This window comes from Lynx canadensis, chromosome X (assembly GCF_007474595.2).
Source record: "Lynx canadensis isolate LIC74 chromosome X, mLynCan4.pri.v2, whole genome shotgun sequence".
Taxonomy (NCBI): domain Eukaryota; kingdom Metazoa; phylum Chordata; class Mammalia; order Carnivora; family Felidae; genus Lynx; species Lynx canadensis.
In genome coordinates, this window is record NC_044321.2 from 108,791,515 (window position 1) to 108,811,065 (window position 19,551).

At 41.8% G+C, this 19,551-nt stretch overlaps 1 protein-coding gene and 1 pseudogene across 1 annotated transcript in view; one reads left to right on the forward strand and one right to left on the reverse strand.

Annotated features, from left to right (window-relative positions):
• Positions 1–7,018, forward strand: part of LOC115507867 (protein FAM122A-like) — a 49,315-nt gene extending 42,297 nt beyond the window's left edge. The window contains exon 12 of the mRNA XM_032592147.1: positions 5,485–7,018. Coding sequence (XP_032448038.1) covers positions 5,485–5,515 — 31 coding nt within the window. The 3' untranslated portion in view covers positions 5,516–7,018. The remainder of the gene's footprint in view (positions 1–5,484) is intronic.
• Positions 7,019–8,533: 1,515 nt separating this feature from the next.
• Positions 8,534–8,937, reverse strand: LOC115507870 (annotated as a pseudogene).
• Positions 8,938–19,551: the final 10,614 nt, after the last annotated feature.

The following is a 19,551-nucleotide window of genomic DNA, read 5'->3' on the forward strand; positions in this document are numbered from 1 at the left end:
TTTTTTAAAATTATTGTAAGACTATTATTTTGTCATCCTAAACATGCCAAAGGATTATAATGTCAGTTTTCATAGTAAAAGGCACGTATTTGTTTTCTAGGGCCGCCATAACAAAGTACCACAAACTGAGTGGCCTCAACAGTCAAAATAGATTATCTCATAGTTCTGGAGGCTGAAGGTCCAAGGTCAAGGTGTCAACAGAGATCTTCCTTCTGGGGGCTCTGAGGGAAAATTTGTTAATATTTCTCTCCTGGTTTCTGGCAGTTGCCAAAAATCCTTGCCTTACAGACATATCACTCCAGTCTCTGTCTCTGTCATCATATGGGCTTCTCCCTGTATCCCTGTGTTTTCATGTGGTTCTTATAAAGACACCAGTCATTGGATTTAGGGTCCAAGCTAATCCATTATGACGTCATCGTAGCTTGATTACATCGACAAAGACCCTCTGTCCATATAAGGTCACATTCACAGATACTGGGGGTTAGGACTTTAACATTATCTTTTTGTGCACACAATTTAACCTGCAGCAGGATACTTTTAGAATTTTGACTTATTTTTCTTGTTAGTTTTTTAAATCATCTATCTTATAACCCATTTTAAAAAATAGCAGAATAAGAGGTGACCGTATTGAACATAGCATTGGTATGTCTTCTCCTTTTTTTTTTTTTATTTTATTTTAGTGCACACGTGAGCAGGGGAGAGGGGCAGAGGGAGAAAGAGAGAGACTCTTAAGCAGGCTCCACGCTCAGCCCAGAGCCCGATGCGGGGCTCAATCCCATGACCCTGGGATCATGACCTGAGCCGAAATCAAGAGTTGAATGCTCAACCGACTGAGCCATCCAGGCGCTCCTGTCTTGTTCTTATGTATTTTAAATTTATGCTTGTTTATAAATATATATGTATGTTTATGTACATATACATTAATTTTCACATCCAAAATCAAGAGTCGGATGCTCAACCGACTGAGCCATCCAGGCGCTCCTGTCTTGTTCTTATATATTTTAAATTTATGCTTGTTTATAAATATATATGTATGTTTATGTACATATACATTAATTTTCACATCCAAAATCAAGAGTCGGATGCTCAACCGACTGAGCCATCCAGGCGCTCCTGTCTTGTTCTTATATATTTTAAATTTATGCTTGTTTATAAATATATATGTATGTTTATGTACATATACATTAATTTTCACATCCAAAATCAAGAGTCGGATGCTCAACCGACTGAGCCATCCAGGCGCTCCTGTCTTGTTCTTATATATTATAAATATATGCTTGTTTATAAATATATATGTATGTTTATGTACATATACACCAGTTTTCACATTGTCAATAAAAGGATAAATGAAAGTAGAAGTATGTTTCTAAAATATTTTTTTAAGTTTATTTATTTTGAGAGAGAGAGAGAGAGAGAGAGAGAGAATATGAATGGGGGAGGGGCAGAGGGAGGAGGGGAGGAGAGAGAGAATCCCAAGCAGGCTCCGTGCCCAGGGCAGAGCCCCATGTGGAGTTTGATCTCACAAACCTTGAGATTGTGACCTGAGCCAAAACCAAGAGTTGGATGCTTAACCAACTGAGCCACCCAGACGCTCCTGTTTTTTTAAAGTATTTTCAGAGTATCATTTTTATGCCTTAAATATATATTCATGTTTGATCAAATATTCCTACTTTACTTATAACGTTATAAAAGAGCAGCACTCCAGATTCATCCTGACATGAGGACTCACTGGTAATAAGTCAGATTCTCAGGTCAGGGTAAAAACTACAGTTCTTAAGATTTATGACTAAATCGACCAATCAAGCTTATAATTTCAAGTATATTCAATTAAGTGTCAGGAAACTCTATTTAAAATTGTAAGATATATGAAGATGAGTGAAATGCCATCCCTGCCTTCAAGCAGAGTAAGTACAAAAATAATAATGATACAAGACAAGGCAATCTAAGATGACTACAGATACACGTATGAAAGGATGTCTGAACTATAAAAGTAGGAGAGAAACACAATATTGGAATGATAGGATTTTAGAAGCCTTTTAATGGACCTCTCAATGCAGAAATCCTTTTAAGAATTCCACTCGAATGATCTTTTAGCCTTAGCTTGAAATTTTATAGTAATCAACTGACTTTCACACAACAGTTCATTCTGCTGTTGGACAACTCTCACTATCAGAAAGCTCTTATGTTAAAAAAGGGGGGATGGGGTTAGAATTTGTATCTAGGTGGCCTGTTTCATTGGCTCTTTAGAACAGAGACAAATCAAATGTGCTATTAAAAGCAGATGAGTTAAGATTCTAATTCTGCATTGATCTTTGTCCCTGCTCCTTGAATTATTACTACTCCCACTACAAGATATATTTAATCTCATCTCCTAAATGAATTTTTAAAATTCACCTAGAAGCAACTATATATAAATATCCACGATGAAAATGCACGTATGATACTTTGGATATCTATGGAGAAAACTAATTACAATTTGCCTCAAGTGTTTTTAAATATTTTAGATCTTAAAAGTTGAGCTTGAAAAATATATCATATAGGTAGACTTCACTGTCAGATCATTGAAACTATGCATTTAGAAAAGGCCCAAGAACAATAAGTACTCTGGCAAAAAGGTAACTTTGTTTCCCTTAAACTCTATGATCTCTTACAGATTTCTTCCACTGTGGTTCTTAACCCAAGAGTAAATGAGATTGATTTTTATAAATGTCTAGAATGTATGGGTGGAGAAAGTCATATATAGGAATCTTGCAAACTTGCTCAACTGTCTTAATAGTGGGAGACCTTAATGACCATGGCCTCTTGGAAGAAATGCATTAAATTAATGCATTTATTAACTGAATCCTACAAATTGACCAATAGTCTATATATATATGAAATTGGAGATCTCCGTGGCATCACTGACTTCAAAGTAAACTGGTAACATAACTATTCATGTCCACCTTTTAGGGGAATGACCCAATTAACATAACTATTTATGTCAAACTTTTAGGGGAATGACCCAATTATATTATGAGTATAGGAGTCAGAAGACCTGACTTTGGCTCCAGCTCGGTCACTGCTCTGTGTGACTTTCAGCAGAGTCACTTCACCAATCTGGGCTTCAGATTTCCAATCTGTACAATACAGTTGAACTAGATATTTACAAGGTCCGGTCTGCCACTTAAAATTTTATTGATTCTGGAAAAACATTTGCCTTCATCTTTGCTACTGTAACAGATGCATGATGGCATTGAGCTTCTGAGGGCTTTAATAAAGTATTTAGGAAATCAGAGAGCTCGATTCCTAATATTTTGATTCTTTCTGGCAACAAGAAACTCATTTTGTTCAGCCTCATCAATAGTTGCCTCTCTTGTATGAATTATGCATGCTTTATGATGAAATGTGGAAAGCTCATTTCCCCCTGGTTTCTTGTTTTGTGTGGATAAATGATCCTCTCAGGATTTCCATATTAATACAGGTTCCCACTGACAAAACACTCACCGTAAAATTTTCCTTCTAGTGACTACAGCTTGAGATAAAACAAAATAAAGATACACTTGGCGTTTTTGTTTCAGAGAAGCAAAGGAGACAGGGCACAAAAAGCTACATCGACTCTAAAAGCCCTGGCACAGTTTCCATTCAGAAGTGCTCAACTAGTAGTAAATAGCAGACCACCATCAAAATAGTTTTTCTTTTTCCTTGATAATTAGGATATGGCTATAAGAAAAACCTCTAACCGGTTTAGTTGATTTCATGGCATGACTCTTGTGCTTGGTAACTCTCCGTTGAACACACACAAAAGAGGGCACACTTGAAAGTCGCCAATAGCTGGTTTGTGACTTTGTGCTGAGGAAGGAAATATATATATTTTTTTAATTTTTTAAATGTTTGTTTATTTTTGAGAGGGAGAGAGAAGCAGACTGCAAGTGGGGGAGGGGCAGAGAGAGAGAGAGAGAGAGAGATACAGAATCCGACGCAGGCTCCAGGCTCTGAGCTGTCAGCACAGAGCCCGACGCGGGGCTCGAACTCACGGACCACGAGATCATGACCTGAGCCGAAGTCGGACGCTTAACCGACTGAGCCACCCAGGCGCCCCTGAGGAGGGAAATATTTTGAAATTACATTATCTAGCAGAGGAACATAATTATACTTGCCATTTCTAGTCTCACTCTTCTGAAAGGGAGGATTTAGTTTGCTTCCTTAACTCGACTTATATTAAACTCTGCAGTAGATTACACTGAGTCCTGTTCTTAGATAATCTTTTCATAAGTGTGAAGCCTTTGGAAAGGAAGGTGCTGAGGCTAGCATGTTGGGACTATCAAGGGAAGTTCAGCTAAACCTCTCTTAAACTTTATTTGGAATACATTCCCACGCCACAGTGATTAGCAGATTTCTTTTTTAATGTTTATTCATTTTTTTGAGAGAGAGTGCAAGTGAAGGAGGGGCAGAGACAGAGGGAGACACAGAATCTGAAGCAGGCTCCCAGTACTGAGCTGTTAGCACAGAGCCCGACGTGGGGCTCGAACTCATGAATGACCAGATCATGACCTGAGCCGAAGTTGGACGCTCAACCGACTGAGCCACCCAGGCGCCCCTGACTAGCAGAGATTTAAAATGTGTTTGTAGTATACACGGCTGTTGAGAGTATGGGGAAAGTGGTGTTTAAATTCACTGCAGTGGGTTCTTAATGTCCTTTGTGGAGGACATTTGGTGGTATGTATCAGAAGCCTTCAAAATGTGCACCTCTCTTGGCACAGCAATTCTTCTAAAAATTTTTCTTAGGGAAAAATATGGGACAGGTTGAAAAGGATGTTTAATGTTGTGAAAAACGTAATGTTTTCAACACATGGGGCTGGGGCAACTGAATATCCACATGCCAAACAGTGAAGTTGGATTCCTACCTCCCACCGTATACAAAAATTAGCTAAAAATGGATCAAGGACCTAAATAGTAAGATCTAAAACCATTAAATTTTTAGGGGATAAACAGGAGTAAATCTTCATTATATTGGATTGGGCAATGGATTCTTAGATATATCACTAAAAACATGAGCAGCTAAAGAAAAAATGGATAAGTTGAACTTTATCAAATTAAGAACTTTCGTGCCTCAAAGGACATTAACAAGACAGTGAAAAGACAACCAGAAAATTTGTAAATCATATGTGATGAGTTTAATCCAGAATATGTAAACAGGTCTTATAACTCAGCCACAAAAAGACGAACAACCCAATTAAAATATGGGCAGAGGACTTTATGAATAGACATTTCTCCAGAGAAGATTTACATATGGCCAATAAGCATATGAAAAGATGTTCAATATGATTAGTCATTAAACAAATGCAAATCAAAACCACAAAGCGGTATCACTTCATACCCACTAGGATGGCTGTAATAAAAGAGATATTAACAAGTGTTGGTGAGGAGGTGGAGAAACAGAGGGCCCTTGTACATTGTTGGTTGGAATGGAAAATAGTGCACTGACTGTGGCAAACATTTTGGCAGCTTCTCAAAATATGAAACAGAATTCTCGTAAGATCCTCGATCTTCCAATCCACTCCTTGAAAACGAGGACTCAAAAAGATACTTGTATGCTGTTGTTCCTCGTGGCGTTATTCACAACAGCCGAAAAGGTGGCGACCACCCCAGTGTTCATCACCAGTTGATATGGTGTAATTACATCATACCTCCAGTGGGATGTTGTTCAGCTATGAAAAGGAATGAAATTCTGGTACGTACTACAGCATGGATGAAACTTGAGAACACGCTGAGTGAGATATTTAAAATAGATAAGTTCATAGAGACAGAAAGTAGATTACAGGATACTAGGGGCTGGGGGGAGGGGGTAATGGGGAGTTATTCATAATGGGCATAGAGTCTCTGCTTCGGATGATGAAAAAGTTTTGGAAATAGATCATTGGAATGGTGTACCTTGTGAATGTAAGTAATGCCACAGAATTGCATGCTTGAAAGTGGTTGAAGTGGCAAGTTCTATGTAAAAAACAAGAAACCTAGTATTTGCCACAGATCAATTAGGCCACCATTTCTCAGGGTGTTTTATAAAATATGAATAGGTTAAGTGTCCTGAAGAATAAAAGATGGTTAAGGAAGTTTAGGAAAACCCATTAAAATCGTTTCTTTAACATGGTGATAGCCCAACAAAAGAGATAGGGTATGAAGCGTCTTTAACTTTTTAACTTAAGTTCTTGTTTTTGAGGGCGATCTTGTGGGATCTATGTTATGTACAGCCTTTGGAAAACGTTGGGTTAAACAAATTACAGTACGTTCCCTCCATGGAAATCTGTGCACCCATTAAGAATGATAACATGGTCATATGTCACTCGACATGGGAAAGATGTTTACGCTAGATTGCCAAGAGCAATTTTATGGGGATATATAACAGAAAAAAACTTTGTAAGGCTATAAACGAGTATTAGTGAGGATGTGGAAATAGGACCCTTGCACATTGCTGGCTAGAATGTAGTGACTGTGGAAAACATTTTCGCAGTTCCTCAAAATAGTAAACACGGAATTGTCAGATGATCCAAGAATTCCACTCCTTGAAAACCAGGATGCAAACAGATACAGGTATGCTAATATTCCTTGCGGCATTATTCACGACAGCCAAAAGGTGGCAACAACGCAAGGGTCCATCACCAGATATTTGGCACCAGTGGCCATGTCGCCACAAATGTTTTCTCCTCTGTGTTTTCATTCTAGTCTTTATGAGATGGTTTCCAGACCTGTTACCATCTTAGCCGTTGGCCTCTGAACATTGTCCAGTTCGTCAACATCCTTCAAGTGTGGGACCGAGAAATGACGACCACACACCACACACCACACTTTTTTTTTTTTGCATCTCATTATCAGTTCCTTAAAAAAATGTGATATTAGATTTCTCTAATCAAAGCAATTTCAGAATACGTCCAGTTCGACGTGACTGTACTCTGAATCCTGTTGTAAGATTATATGGGAATGCGAGCTGGTGCAGCCACTCTGGAAAACAGGATGGAGGTTCCTCCAAAAACTAAAAATAGAACTCCCCTACGACCCAGCAATTGCACTACTAGGCATTGATCCAAGGGATACAGGTGTGCTGTTTCGAAGGGACACATGCACCCCCATGTTTATAGCAGCACGGTCAACAGTAGCCAAAGTCTGGAAAGAGCCCAAATGTCCATCGATGGATGAATGGATAAAAAAGTTATGGTGTATATATATACGATGGAGTATCACTCGGCAATCAAAAAGAAGGAAATCTTGCCATTTGCAACTACATGGATGGAACTGGAGGGTATTATGCTAAGTGAAATTAGTCTGAGAAAGACAAAAATCATATGACTTCACTCCTATGAGGACTTGAAGAGACAAAACAGATGAACATAAGGGAAGGGAAACAAAAATAATATACAAACAGGGAGGGGGACAAAACAGAAGAGACTCCTAAATATGGAGAACAAACTGAGGGTTACTGGAGGGGTTGTGGGAGGGGGTTGGGCTAAATGGATAAGGGGCATTAAGGAATCTACTCCTGAAATCATTGTTGCACTATATGCTAACGAATTTGGATGTAAATTTAAAAAAATAAAAAATAAAACAAGTTAAAAAAATAATAAAAATAAAGATAACTGAATAACTATAAAAACGATTAGGCATGTGTTTAAAATAATATTTTAAATATTATTTTTGACATTTGAAAATGTTCATAATATAATGTAAAACCAAAAATAGCTTATCAAATTGTATATTCAATACAAAAATTTTGCTTCAGATATTTTTTTCAGTGTTTAAAATAAATATACTGTGGTAGGAATTTGTCAAAAAAAAAGATTATATGGTAGATACTCAATTAGCTATTTCCCCATCTTTTAATTTCTAAAGCTACATAGATTAATAAAACACTCCAGATAAGTTCCTTATGCAATCTCCCGTATTTGTTAAAACCTTAGTAGAACTTTTTATCAAACACTGAAAGGAGAGAACAAGAGGGCTTTCATGCTGATGGGAAGGGCAAAGAGAGTCCCTACAGCCTGGCCAAGGAATCTGAAGAACCTCTTGTCCTATATCATTTTCTACTCTTTGTCCCAATCGTTGTACCAGTTTTTAGACACGGTCGAGCTGCATCCATATTGGCCTCTCTATTGAGAGGCACCTAACAAGATGACAGTGACAAGCTAGGGTTCATAGTGATGTAGAATACCATTTCTTGTCCTTGATCTGATCCCAGTTCTCCTGACCAACCTAATCTATACGTTGGTCTTCTTTCCAGCCTCATGACTCCTTTGCCTTTTATCCCTTTCGCCATGCTTCCCACATGGTAGGCACTATTTAAATGATCCTGGTAAACTGTATCTACCAGCTCCAAATAGCGGCAGCCCAGTGCCTTCCACCATGCGTATGTGCCTGTGTGCTTAATTTTTTGTTTGTTGGTTTGTTTGTTGTTGTTTTTTTTACTGTTCCAGTCGGTGGAAGGGAAACTTTATTGAGGGCACAGGGTCTTGGGGCTTGGGCAGGAGCCTGCCCTACAAGCAAAGTAAGAGTCAGTAGAGGGGCCTTATTTGACCTTCTCGGGGCGCAGGTTTTTGGTGTGGCCTCACTTTTTCTTGGCGGCAGTTGACAGCGCTGGGGTGCAGACGAGAATAACACGGCAGATTTTACCTTGTCACAGTTGTATTTCCGGGCCAGCTGGCGGAGGGAAGGCCCAGTGATGCCCCCCCACGGGCAAAGCACCAAGCGCAAGGTGGATTCTTTCTGGAGATTGTAGCCTGAGAGAGTGCGGCCATCCTCCAGCTGTTCGCCCGCAAAAATTAGACGCTGCTGGTGAGGTGGGATGCCCTCCTTGTCTTGGATTTTGGTTTTGACATTCTCAGTGGTGTCACTGGGCTTGACCTTGAGGGTGATAGTCTTACCCATCAGAGGCTTCACAAAGATCTGCATCTGTGTGTCCACAAGGCTGCTGCCACCGCCCCACTCAGCTACCTTGTTCTGTGTGCCTAGTGTTTTCAAGAGAGTAGTTTCCTCACTGCAAGGACTGCATCTTGGTGCATAGTTTCCAACAGGATGCTTAATACTTAATACTTGCTAAGCAGAAGTAACTTTAAATCTTCAACTTTTGGGGGCATCCGGCTGGCTCAGTTCGGTAGAGCACGTGACTCTTGACCTTGGTGTCGTTGAGTTTGAGCCCCTCGTTGGGCATAGAGATTACTTAAAAGAAAACAAAACAAAAAATAAATCAAAAAAATAAAAATGTTTGTAAAAATCTTCAACTTTTGAAGAGTTTTCCATTAATACTATGCTTAAAGTCAACTTTACTGAGATATAATTTACATACTTATCACAAACTGCACCCAGTTTAAGCCTGCAGTCAAGATACAGACCACTTCCATCGCCAGAGAGAATGCCCCCTTGTAGTTAGTTAATCTCAACCCCTGCTGCTGGCTTCAGGTTATCACTGGTCTCCTTTTCTTTATCACCATAGATTAGATTCTCTTTATGATGTTTCACATACATGTATAATCACATAGTATGTACTCTTTTGTGTCTGGCTGGTTTCGATTAGAATGTCCTTGAGATCCATCCATGTTGCTTTCTGTATCAGTGGTTCGTTACTTTTTATTGTGAGTCATATTTCATTGTATGTATATGGCACAATTTGTCCATTCACCTTTTTAAAAAATTTTTTTAATGTTTATTTATTTTTGAGAGAGACAGAGACAGAGAGACAGAGCGTGAGTAGGGGAGGGACAGAGAGAGAGGGAGACACAGAATTCAAAGCAGGCTCCAGGCTCTGAGCTGTCAGCACAGACCCCAATGTGGGGCTGGAACTCACAAACCATGAGATCATGACCTGAGCTGAAGTCTGACACTTAACAGACTGAGACACCCAGGCGCCCCTGTCCATTCACCTTTTGATGGACATTTGGGTTGTTTCCAGTTGGGGGCCATTACGAATAAAGCTGCTATGAATATTTGTGTTTTAACTTTTATGTGGATGTATACTTTAATTTCTCTTGAGTATCTAGTAGAATTGCTATATTATAATGGTGAGTGCATGTTTAACTTTATTCAGAAATTGCCAGCCTGTTCTCCAAAGTGATGTTACCATTTTGTATTCCCACCCGCAATGCATATTCATTTGAGTACTTTATGTGTGTGGTTCATTTAAACAGTGTTTGCATTTTGAGATCCTGCTTTTCTAGAGGATTTGTTGTGTTAAATCTCCCTTAAGATAAGAAAGCCATCAGTGAGAGTAAGGGAATATGTTTAAATACGTTTATTTTATTTTAAAAACGCTCGTTGGATTTTATTTGTTTTCAAAGAATTTACCCTGTATATCTTGGGTTTTGTTATTTGGCCAAATGCAATTATTCATCACTGTTTAAAATGATCAGCTAAAGGGCATACTTCCTTCAAAAGATAATCCTATTTGATTTAGAAAATAAACTGACCTGATTTTCTCCAGAGTCTTCTAAAATTCTTAGGAATAGCTTCATATGACTTCCCACTTCTTTTTAGTTAACTTTGAGATAAATTCATAGATAAATCACTCTCAGAGAGAAGCTATGGCTCGCTAAACTCCCCGTGACGTAGTAAATGTGTATGTAGCCTCTCATACTCCCTCCTTACTGGCAGGTGAAGAGTCTGACTTTATAGATATTTCCCAGTGTCCTGTTGGTTAGGGGCTGTGAGCATCTGGAAAGCTATGAAGCATGGTATCAGCCTTTGGATCTTGGTGACAAAGAAGAAATTCTTTTTAAATGAAACAAGGGGGCGCCTGGGTGGCTCAGTCGGTTGAGCGTCCGACTTCGGCTCAGATCACGATCTGGCAGTCTGTGAGCTCGAGCCCCGCGTCGGGCTCTCTGCTGACAGCTCGGGGCCTGGAGCCTGCTTCAGATTCTGTGTCTCCCTCTCTCTCTCTGCCCCTAACCCACTTGCATTCTGTCTCTGTCTCTTTCAAAAATAAATAAACATTTAAAAAAAATTAAATGAAACAAAACAGGGGCCGCTGGGTGGCTCAGTCGGTTAAGCGTTCGACCTCAGCTCAGGTCATGATCTCACAGTTCGTGAGTTCGAGCCCCACGTCTGGCTCTGTGCTGACAGCTCAGAGCCTGGAGCCTGCTTTGGATTCTGTGTCTCCCTGTCTCTCTACTCCTCCCCCAGTCGTGTTCTGTCTCTCTGTCTCTCAAAAATAAACACTAAAAAAAATTAAATGAAACAAAACACTAGATGTACTTTGTCTATTTCACTGTACCCAAGATCCAAGGGTTTATAGAGCATGTGTTGCCAAGCAACAAGCTTTGCTAATCTCACTTTAGCATATAGGAACTCTAGTGTAAGTTCCAGGGTTGTTTGAGTCTTGTCTGGGACTCCTCAAATGCTGGGCATGAGAAGGAAGCCATTTGTATACTAGAAAATGTGGTGCCACGTTCACCAGGCTCTCGACTAGAGGATTTTGCTGTCTCCTTTTCTACACTGTAAAATCAGGAGTAGTGTGCTTGCCTCTAGGATTTCTATCCCATCGTAGATGATCTGCACAGAACCGATTTAGTACTATTCTCCTCTGTGATATAGGACCCACATTAACACATTGCATTTGTGGGCTATTTGGGGTCATTTGGCAATGCCCGCTCTGCCCCAGAGAACTAACCCCTTCTGCTCCCAGCTTTTTTTTGTTTCTATGAGAAGCTTTTCTTTAGTCTCCAATTTTCTCGAAGCCATTTAAAAATATCATTTACTCTATACAAGAGCTCGTCTTTCCTTTATATATCAAATACATTCCAGGTTTACTATATTATATTGAACTTTTCTTGGTTGTAAACCTTTCAAGGAACCTGGATTCATCTCTGTGACTCTGTGGAATTGTTATTCGATGGTAACTGCACCAGACGTTTTTCTGGTTCGAATTCTTTGACTGAGTGGTTCAGAGTCCTGTATTGTTTCATGTGAATGAAACGGCTCTTTTTAGAAACGCACCACACTTCTCAGGAAGTTGAAAAGCAGAAGCACACTTTGAGATATGAAGCAGGTTAAGAGCACCTAGGCACTGTGTCTCTGCTGATGTATTATTGATTGTATTTAGATTCTGCTCCTCTCTCCCTAAAGACTTGAAGCAGAGACCGCTGAAGTTGATACAGCTTGTCATCGTTTCTTCCCACCCAGCCTTCTGCTGCCTGTTTCCTTCCAGCTGTCCAGGTGCCCGCTCCTCCACTAGTATCTGCCCAGGTCGGCTCCCTTCCAGAAGGGGCCAGGGCCGATGCTCCAGAGACACTTCTTCCCTCTTCTAATCAAAACTCCCATCGTATGTGGAGAAAAGGGAACACTCATGCACTGTTGGTGGGAATGCAGACTGGTGCGTTGCGTGTGGAAAACAGTGTGGTTCCCAAGAAATTAAGAATAGATCTACTCTATGATCCAGTAATTCTACTACTGGGGATTTACCCGTAGAATGCAAAAACACTAACCCAAAGGGACACCTGCACCCCTGTGTTGATAGCGGCGTTATTTACAATAGCCAAAGTATGGGAGCAACCGAAGTGTCCACGGTATATATCTATAATGGAATGTTACTCGGTCATAAAAAAGAATGAAACCTTGCCATTTGCAACAACATGGATGGGTCTAGAGGATATAATGCTAAGTGAAAAAGTCAGAGAAAGACAAATACCATACGATTTCACTCATGCATGGAATCCAAGAAGCAAAACAAACGAACAAAGAAAATGAGACAAACCAAAAAACTATAGAGAAGAAAACAGTGGTTCCCAGAGAATAGGTGGGTAGGAGGGAGGATGGGTGAAATAGGTAAAGGGGATTAAGGGTACACTTATCTTGATGAGCACCGAGTAATGCATACAAGTGTTGAGTCACTGTATCGTTTGCCTGAAACTCATATAACACTGTATATTAACTCTACTGGAAAAGAAAAGCTCCTATCCTAGCCAGTCTGACATCAATTTGGACGTCCTGATTAAAGTTTTTCACAGGAAATTGGAAGTGGCCAATAAATTTAACCCTGGGGAGGGTTGTTTGTATTTTAAAGCAACAATTTAGCTCTAATCTCCATCACTGGAATTTGGGGCGTAGTGGTCAGGAGATGACGTAGATGGGACGGTCCATCCCCTTCCTGCCCCCTCTCCAGCGCTCCCCAGATGCAACGAAGAGTGGGTAGAAGCCACAGGCCTTCTCTCCTCTCTCTCCATTATCGTCCCCATTTGTTTAGGAGCAAACTGACACTTGGGAGGCTTACGCAGTGCCCAAGTTTCTCCCTGGGGACAATAATGGCACCGATAGCATGGAAGTTGTTGTGAAGACAAAATTATCTGCTACATGCAAAACGCTAAGCTTCCTGGCAAATCATAAGCACACAATTTTATAAGTGCTTGTTGTGATCGTTCTTATTTACCAGCTGGTCTCTAAAAGGAAAGGATGCCTGGGTAGCTCAGTCGGTTAAGCGTCTGATGCTTGACCTGAGGTCAGATCTTGATCTCAGGGTCAAGAGTTCAAGCCCCGCGTTGGGCTCTGCACTGGGCGTGAGGTCTACTTAAGAAAAGAAACAAAGAAATCCAAGTAGGGAAAAGTAAGTTGATTTAAACAGAATTGTTAGGTGTCACGTGGTATGTGGATGTGGCAAAGATGTTGATGAATATAAGTAAAATGCCTCCTTCAGTGATTCCTCATCACTAGAATAAGGTCAAACCGTACTGGAGTGGCCACCCTATTTAATATTGTACTGTGAAATATTAATATTAACTATTAATATTGCTATCCCCCCCCCGCCTCCCAGTACTCCTGATCCCCTCTAGCCTGCTCTGCTTTTTCTTTTTGCTCTAGGATGTATCACCTTCTAACATTTTCTATAGGTGACTTTTTTTTTAATTAATGTTATTCATTTTTGAGAGAGACAGAGACAGAGAGCGAGCAGGGGAGGGGCAGAGAGAAAGGGAGGCACAGAATCCCAAGCAGACTCCAAGCTCCGAGCTGGCCCCACAGAGCCCGATGAGGGGCTCGAACCCACCAACTGCGAGATCATGACCTGAGCCTAAGTCGGACACTTAACCGACTGAGCCACCCAGGCGCCCCTAGGTTACTTGTTATCTTTATTTGTGTCTCTTTGTTGGAATGTAAGCCCCTCCAAGGCAGGAACCTTTTACTGGTTCTGTTCATGAAGTGAGCACAGTGCCTAAAACAGTGCATGGCCTTGGAGATGGTCACTAAATACCTGATGATCTCGCGGTCTGTGAGTTCGAGCCCTGAGTCGGGCAGCTCCGAGCCTGGAGCCTGCTTCGGATTCTGTGTCTCCTTCTCTCTCTGCCCCTCCCCGACTTGTGCTCTGTCTCTCTCTGTCTCTCAAAAATAAATACATGTAAAAAAAATTTTTTTTTTCAAAGATTTGGTTACAAAAATGTCCATCACCGTCTTGAGTCTGTAGCAGTGAAGACTTTGCAACAGACTCAACATCCATCAATCAGAGTTCAGTTCGAGAACTCATGGTGACTCTCACTGGATGAAGGACAATCTGGCACTATCTACCAAAATTATAAATGCACATAGCCTTTGAAGGAGCAATTCTGCTTTTAGGAGTTTATCTCGCGGATATACTTGCTCATGTACCAAATGAGCGTGTGTTGGTGGCTCACTCAAGTGCACTCGTCACTCCTACTAGACACAGCAGTGACAGAACTCATTAAATTATTATGTGGGGCTATATTTATTGATGTGGGAAGATCAGAAGAGCTAACATTAATGCAACATGCTGCATGCCAGGCACTGCGATAAGTGTTTTTATATATTTTTATCTCATTTAATCCTCATAACAGCCCTGTGAGGTAGTTCCTATAATAGTATAACAATAAATAATAGTCCTCATTTTACACAGGAGGAAATGGATTCAGGGAGGTTAATTTACTTACCCAGGGTCAGTAATCCGTAGCGATTGCTAATACGGAGCAATGCTGAGATGTCTGAAATATGTTATGACAAAACAATATGTACACTACGATCCACTTTTATGAGAAAAAAAATACACATAGATATGTAAGTGCATAGATGTGCATTAAAAAAAAGCTTGGAAAGAAATATATCAAAATATTAACAGTCGGCTGATGCGATTGTGGGCGGTTTCTCTTTTCTTCCTTTTGCTTATAATTTCCTGATTTTTCTGTCAAATTTTGGGGCTGACTTGGAGGGAGGAAGTCCCGCCAGGAGGCGTGAATTACTTGTGTAATTTTAAAGATGGCTCCATTTTTAAAAGCTCGGCGGTAGTGTGGAACAGTGACACAGATTTGTGGGAAGCGTTTCTAGGCTGAGAGGGGAAAAAAAACACCAGTGGGGAGGGAGAGATTGCCCAAAGGGAAAGAGGATGGCTCCTGGGGCCAAGTGCAGGCGAAGTGTCAAAGGCACTGGTGGAAGAGGCAACCTTGAGGAGCAAGTCCCTCGTTTCCATGAGGCTGAGGGGTGGGGGGCCAGCAGACGGGGGGCTGGGGGAAAGGCAGAGAACTGGCGCAGGGCTAGGGAAAGAGGGAGCACTGAGAGCTCCTGCCCAATGACCTGTGTCCTATCATCGAAATCCAAAGCTGGCCCTCTACTGAGGGGTCGGGCAGAGGGGGTTGGGTAGGGGATCTGAGGAGAGGGAGAGGATTTGGAACAATCACTGAGAGAAATTTGATACAGATATATAAAAGGACTGCCTCGCAGCCCTTGGGGCCCCGCTGAGGCTGGCTAGCCTGGCTTTGTAGCCGAGCCAACTTCATGACCTTCTCCAGCAATAGCCAGCAGCCTGGGAGTGGGGGGTGGAGAGAATGGGTGGTGGGATTTTCACAGGGCTGGGGATTGGCAGAGCAGGTGCTGCAGAAGGACACGGGGAGAGCGAGTCCAGGGGTCAATGCTAGCATGGCTAAATGGGGCTGACCTGGAAGGAGGAAAGGATGCCAGCAGGCTTACTGATGGCGTCTGGGAAAGGAGAAGGGAGGAAGGACAGGCTGGTGGCCGTGTGGGCCAGAGAGTGTAGAGCGAGACCAATAGAAAACTGAGGTCGGAGGGGTGTTTCTGAGTTTGACACGTTGAACTGTCTCCTCTGGAGCCCTGGGGGGAAGCGGGACGTGCAGCAAGGAAACGGCGCGGACGAAGGGGTGAAGACAGCGGTACAATAACGCCTACCTGATAGAGGGCAGTTTGGCAATATCTGTCAAAATTCCAAAGGCACGTTCCCGTTCGTCCAGCAGTTCAGCTTTGAGGGGTGTCTCGTCCAGATATACTTACTTGCTTTTGTGCAAGATGAGTGTTGAGGGTGAGTCGGGACGGCGCTGTCTGTAACGGCCACCGATTGGAAGCAGCCGAAAAGTCCATCAATAGTGATTTCATTGGTTACATAAATTGTGGTTCATAAAAGTGGAACGCTAGGAGGCTGGAGAAGGGGGGACGTTTCTCTTGCTAAGTGGAAGAGGCAAGGCACCGATCAGTGGGAATAGTTCACAGTCTATTTGCTAACCCACGCGTAAAACCTCTCCAGACGGATACATAAAAACTGTTCATACAGGTTGCCTCTGAGGAGGGAGAGCTGTTGGCTGGGTGACAGGGTTTGTTTGGAAGGCAACTTCTCATTTGCCCTTCTGTTTCTGTTGTGTAGCTTTCATCTTTCTTTATGGAAGTATAAGCGACCGAGAAAAATTGTATATATTTGAGGTATACAATGTGATGTAGCTTTTGAATTTGGAGCCACGTGAATGTATTACTCACTGAGGGAATAAAAATAATTAACTGGTAACATTATATATAGACATCCATGTATCTGTATGTAATTTGGATCTCTTTTATAGATAGGACATCATTAAAATAAAAGCACAACGAAAACTCCCATCAGAGAGTTTGCTTCGAACCAGTCAGTTTGCCCCGGGGATGGGTGGGAATTCGGATGCCATGAAACTGACCATGTGCCAGTAATTGCTGAGGCTGGGGGACGGGTATGTGGGGGTTCGTTTTCATCTGAAACGCGAAATCGCCGCTCTTGTAGGGCAAAAATGCCCACGTGGCGGCAATTCCATGCAGTTTAAGCTAATGCTGTTCTCATTTTTTGTAAATTTTCCATGATACAAAAGTTTTCAAAGACAGAAAAACAAGTGAGCTCCCTCCACACTCTTGCTAGGAATACTCATCCTGGCTCTTGTATCTTATAATTCAATGGGAATAAAGTCCCATTCCCCCGTCAACTTTTTTTTTTAATTTTTTTAAATCTTTATTTATTTTTGACAGAGAGACAGAGTGTGAGCAAGGGAGGAGCAGGGAGAGAGGGAGACACAGAATCCGAAGCGGGCTCCAGGCTCCGAGCTGTCAGCACAGAGCCCGACACGGGGCTTGAATTCACGAACCGTGAGATCATGACCTGAGCCAAAGTCGGACGCTCAACCGACTGAGCCATCCAGGCGCCCCTCCCCCGTCAACTTCTGAAACAGCGTGCTGCCTCTCTGATTCCCTTTATTCTGGGACCCGATACTATTTTCAGGACTTTTCCTGTTAACAGCAACCTCTCCCCACCCTGTTGTGTGTTAATTGGGTACCACCTTATCCTTATTGCTGGTGAAGCTCATCCTGTTCTCAAAAAATCACGTCTTTAGTTTTTTATGATCACTTGATGTTCTCTTCCTGCCTCACGGTCTATTATTAGCAATCCTAACTAATTTGGGGCCATGCATTTGTCCAGGTTGCATATATTTATCCGTCTGCGCTTCTTCTGTTACCTAGGAAGCTACGGGGACTTTGGCCTGGCCCCCAACACCTGCTAATCCATGCCTTGTTGTCTGTCCTCAGGAGGCAGGTGGCTTCCCCTTGCTGCCTACAGGTTCGGGCATCTTCCCTGTGCCCCGAAGTCCGTCGGTCAACTCTGCTTGTGTATGCCCCTAGTACCCCCAAACTTAATCGGTTCCTCCAACTTGAAGCCTCCCCTTTACTTCCTCTAGAAACAGCCTCCTATGACCCCCTTCCTCAGGCAGTCTAGGTTTGGCATACCTTCTCTGTGCTCTCACAACTTCCTTTGAGACGCCAAAATGTGCTGGCCTCTTTTTTTTTTTTTTTGTCCTGTCCATCCCAGACTACGAGCTCCTGGGTTAAGGATCAAGCCTGTGTTTTGTTCTCCCTTGAATATCTCACACCGAGCACGGCATCGGGCACATTGTTAAATACTCAAAATAATACATTTTTACAATTTTAATTTGAAATACTTCCGGCATACAGAAAATTGTGTGCAAAAATAGCGGAAAGAACTTGCACGTGCCCTTCATCAAGATTCATCTGGTGTTAGCATCTTGTTACATTGACCATTCTCCCTACACACACACACGCACACGCACACACACACACACACATACACACATTTTTGCGTGTGAGGCTCTGGGGAGTAAATCGCAGACATCAATATGTGTTTCCTGAGAACAAGGACATTCTGTTAGATAAACATGGTAAAGTTGGCAAATTCAAGAAATATAACATTAGATACAACATACTATTATATAATCTACAGGTCATACTCCGATTCTGCTCATTGTACCAAGAATGTCCGTCACAGCTATTTTCTTCCTGGTCCGTGATGCAGTCTAGGGTCACACATTGTATTTAGCTGTCACGTCTCTTACTTCTCTCATGTGTCCTTCCATCTGGAACAGCCCTCAGCCTTTCTTTGTCTTTCAAGACATCAGCCTCTTGGAAGAGCACGAGCCAGTTATTTTGCAGAACGGTCCCCAGTTGGGGTTTGCCTGATGTGTCCTCGTGATGAGAGGTCATGCATTTCTAGCATGAGTCAAACATTAAAAGGGATCCAGTGATTGTTGGTGATGTTAACTTTGATTAATTGTTAAGATGACGTCTGCCATGTTTTTCCAGTGTAAAGATACAATTTTTCTTTTTGTACTGAATAACTAATGTATGGGGAGATACTTTGAGACTATGTAAATAACATGTTTTTCATAAAACTTTCAGTCACTAGTTTTAGGATCCATTGATGACTCTTGCCAGAATCAGTTTTTACTATGGTGGTTGTCAAAGAGTAATTTTCAACATAACATCTATGCATTGGTTAAGTGAATTGCTCATTTGTCCTACAGAAGAGATGCCTCCTTTGCTAGGACAGCAGCTTCTAGTTGGCTCCAAGAGTGAAGTCTAGGTGGAGAAAAGTCGGCAGTGCTTGGAAAACTTAAATGAGGTCAGTTCTGCTCTAAGCCCTGCTGGCCTGTATCAGGACCCCACATGGACTCCGTGGCCTTCCCAAGATGGTCTCCATGCTGAGGCCCAGCAGCAGCGGCTTGCTTAGTCAGCTGCATGCCTGTGGGACCCATGCCTGCCTACTCTTACTATTTTCCATCAAAGGGGAGAGCAGAGAGGATAAAGATGGGGGGCACTCTTGCCTTCCATTTTGACTTATTTGAAAAACAGAAAGCAGAATTCAGGATTCCACCCAACCTTTTCTGCCATTCTGGAGACCACATTTTTAGACGGTGGGATCGAGGCATTGCTTTTTTTTTTTTTTTTTTTTAATTTTGTCACACAAATTTATTTATTATAGGCTAGCAATGTGTTAAATGGTGG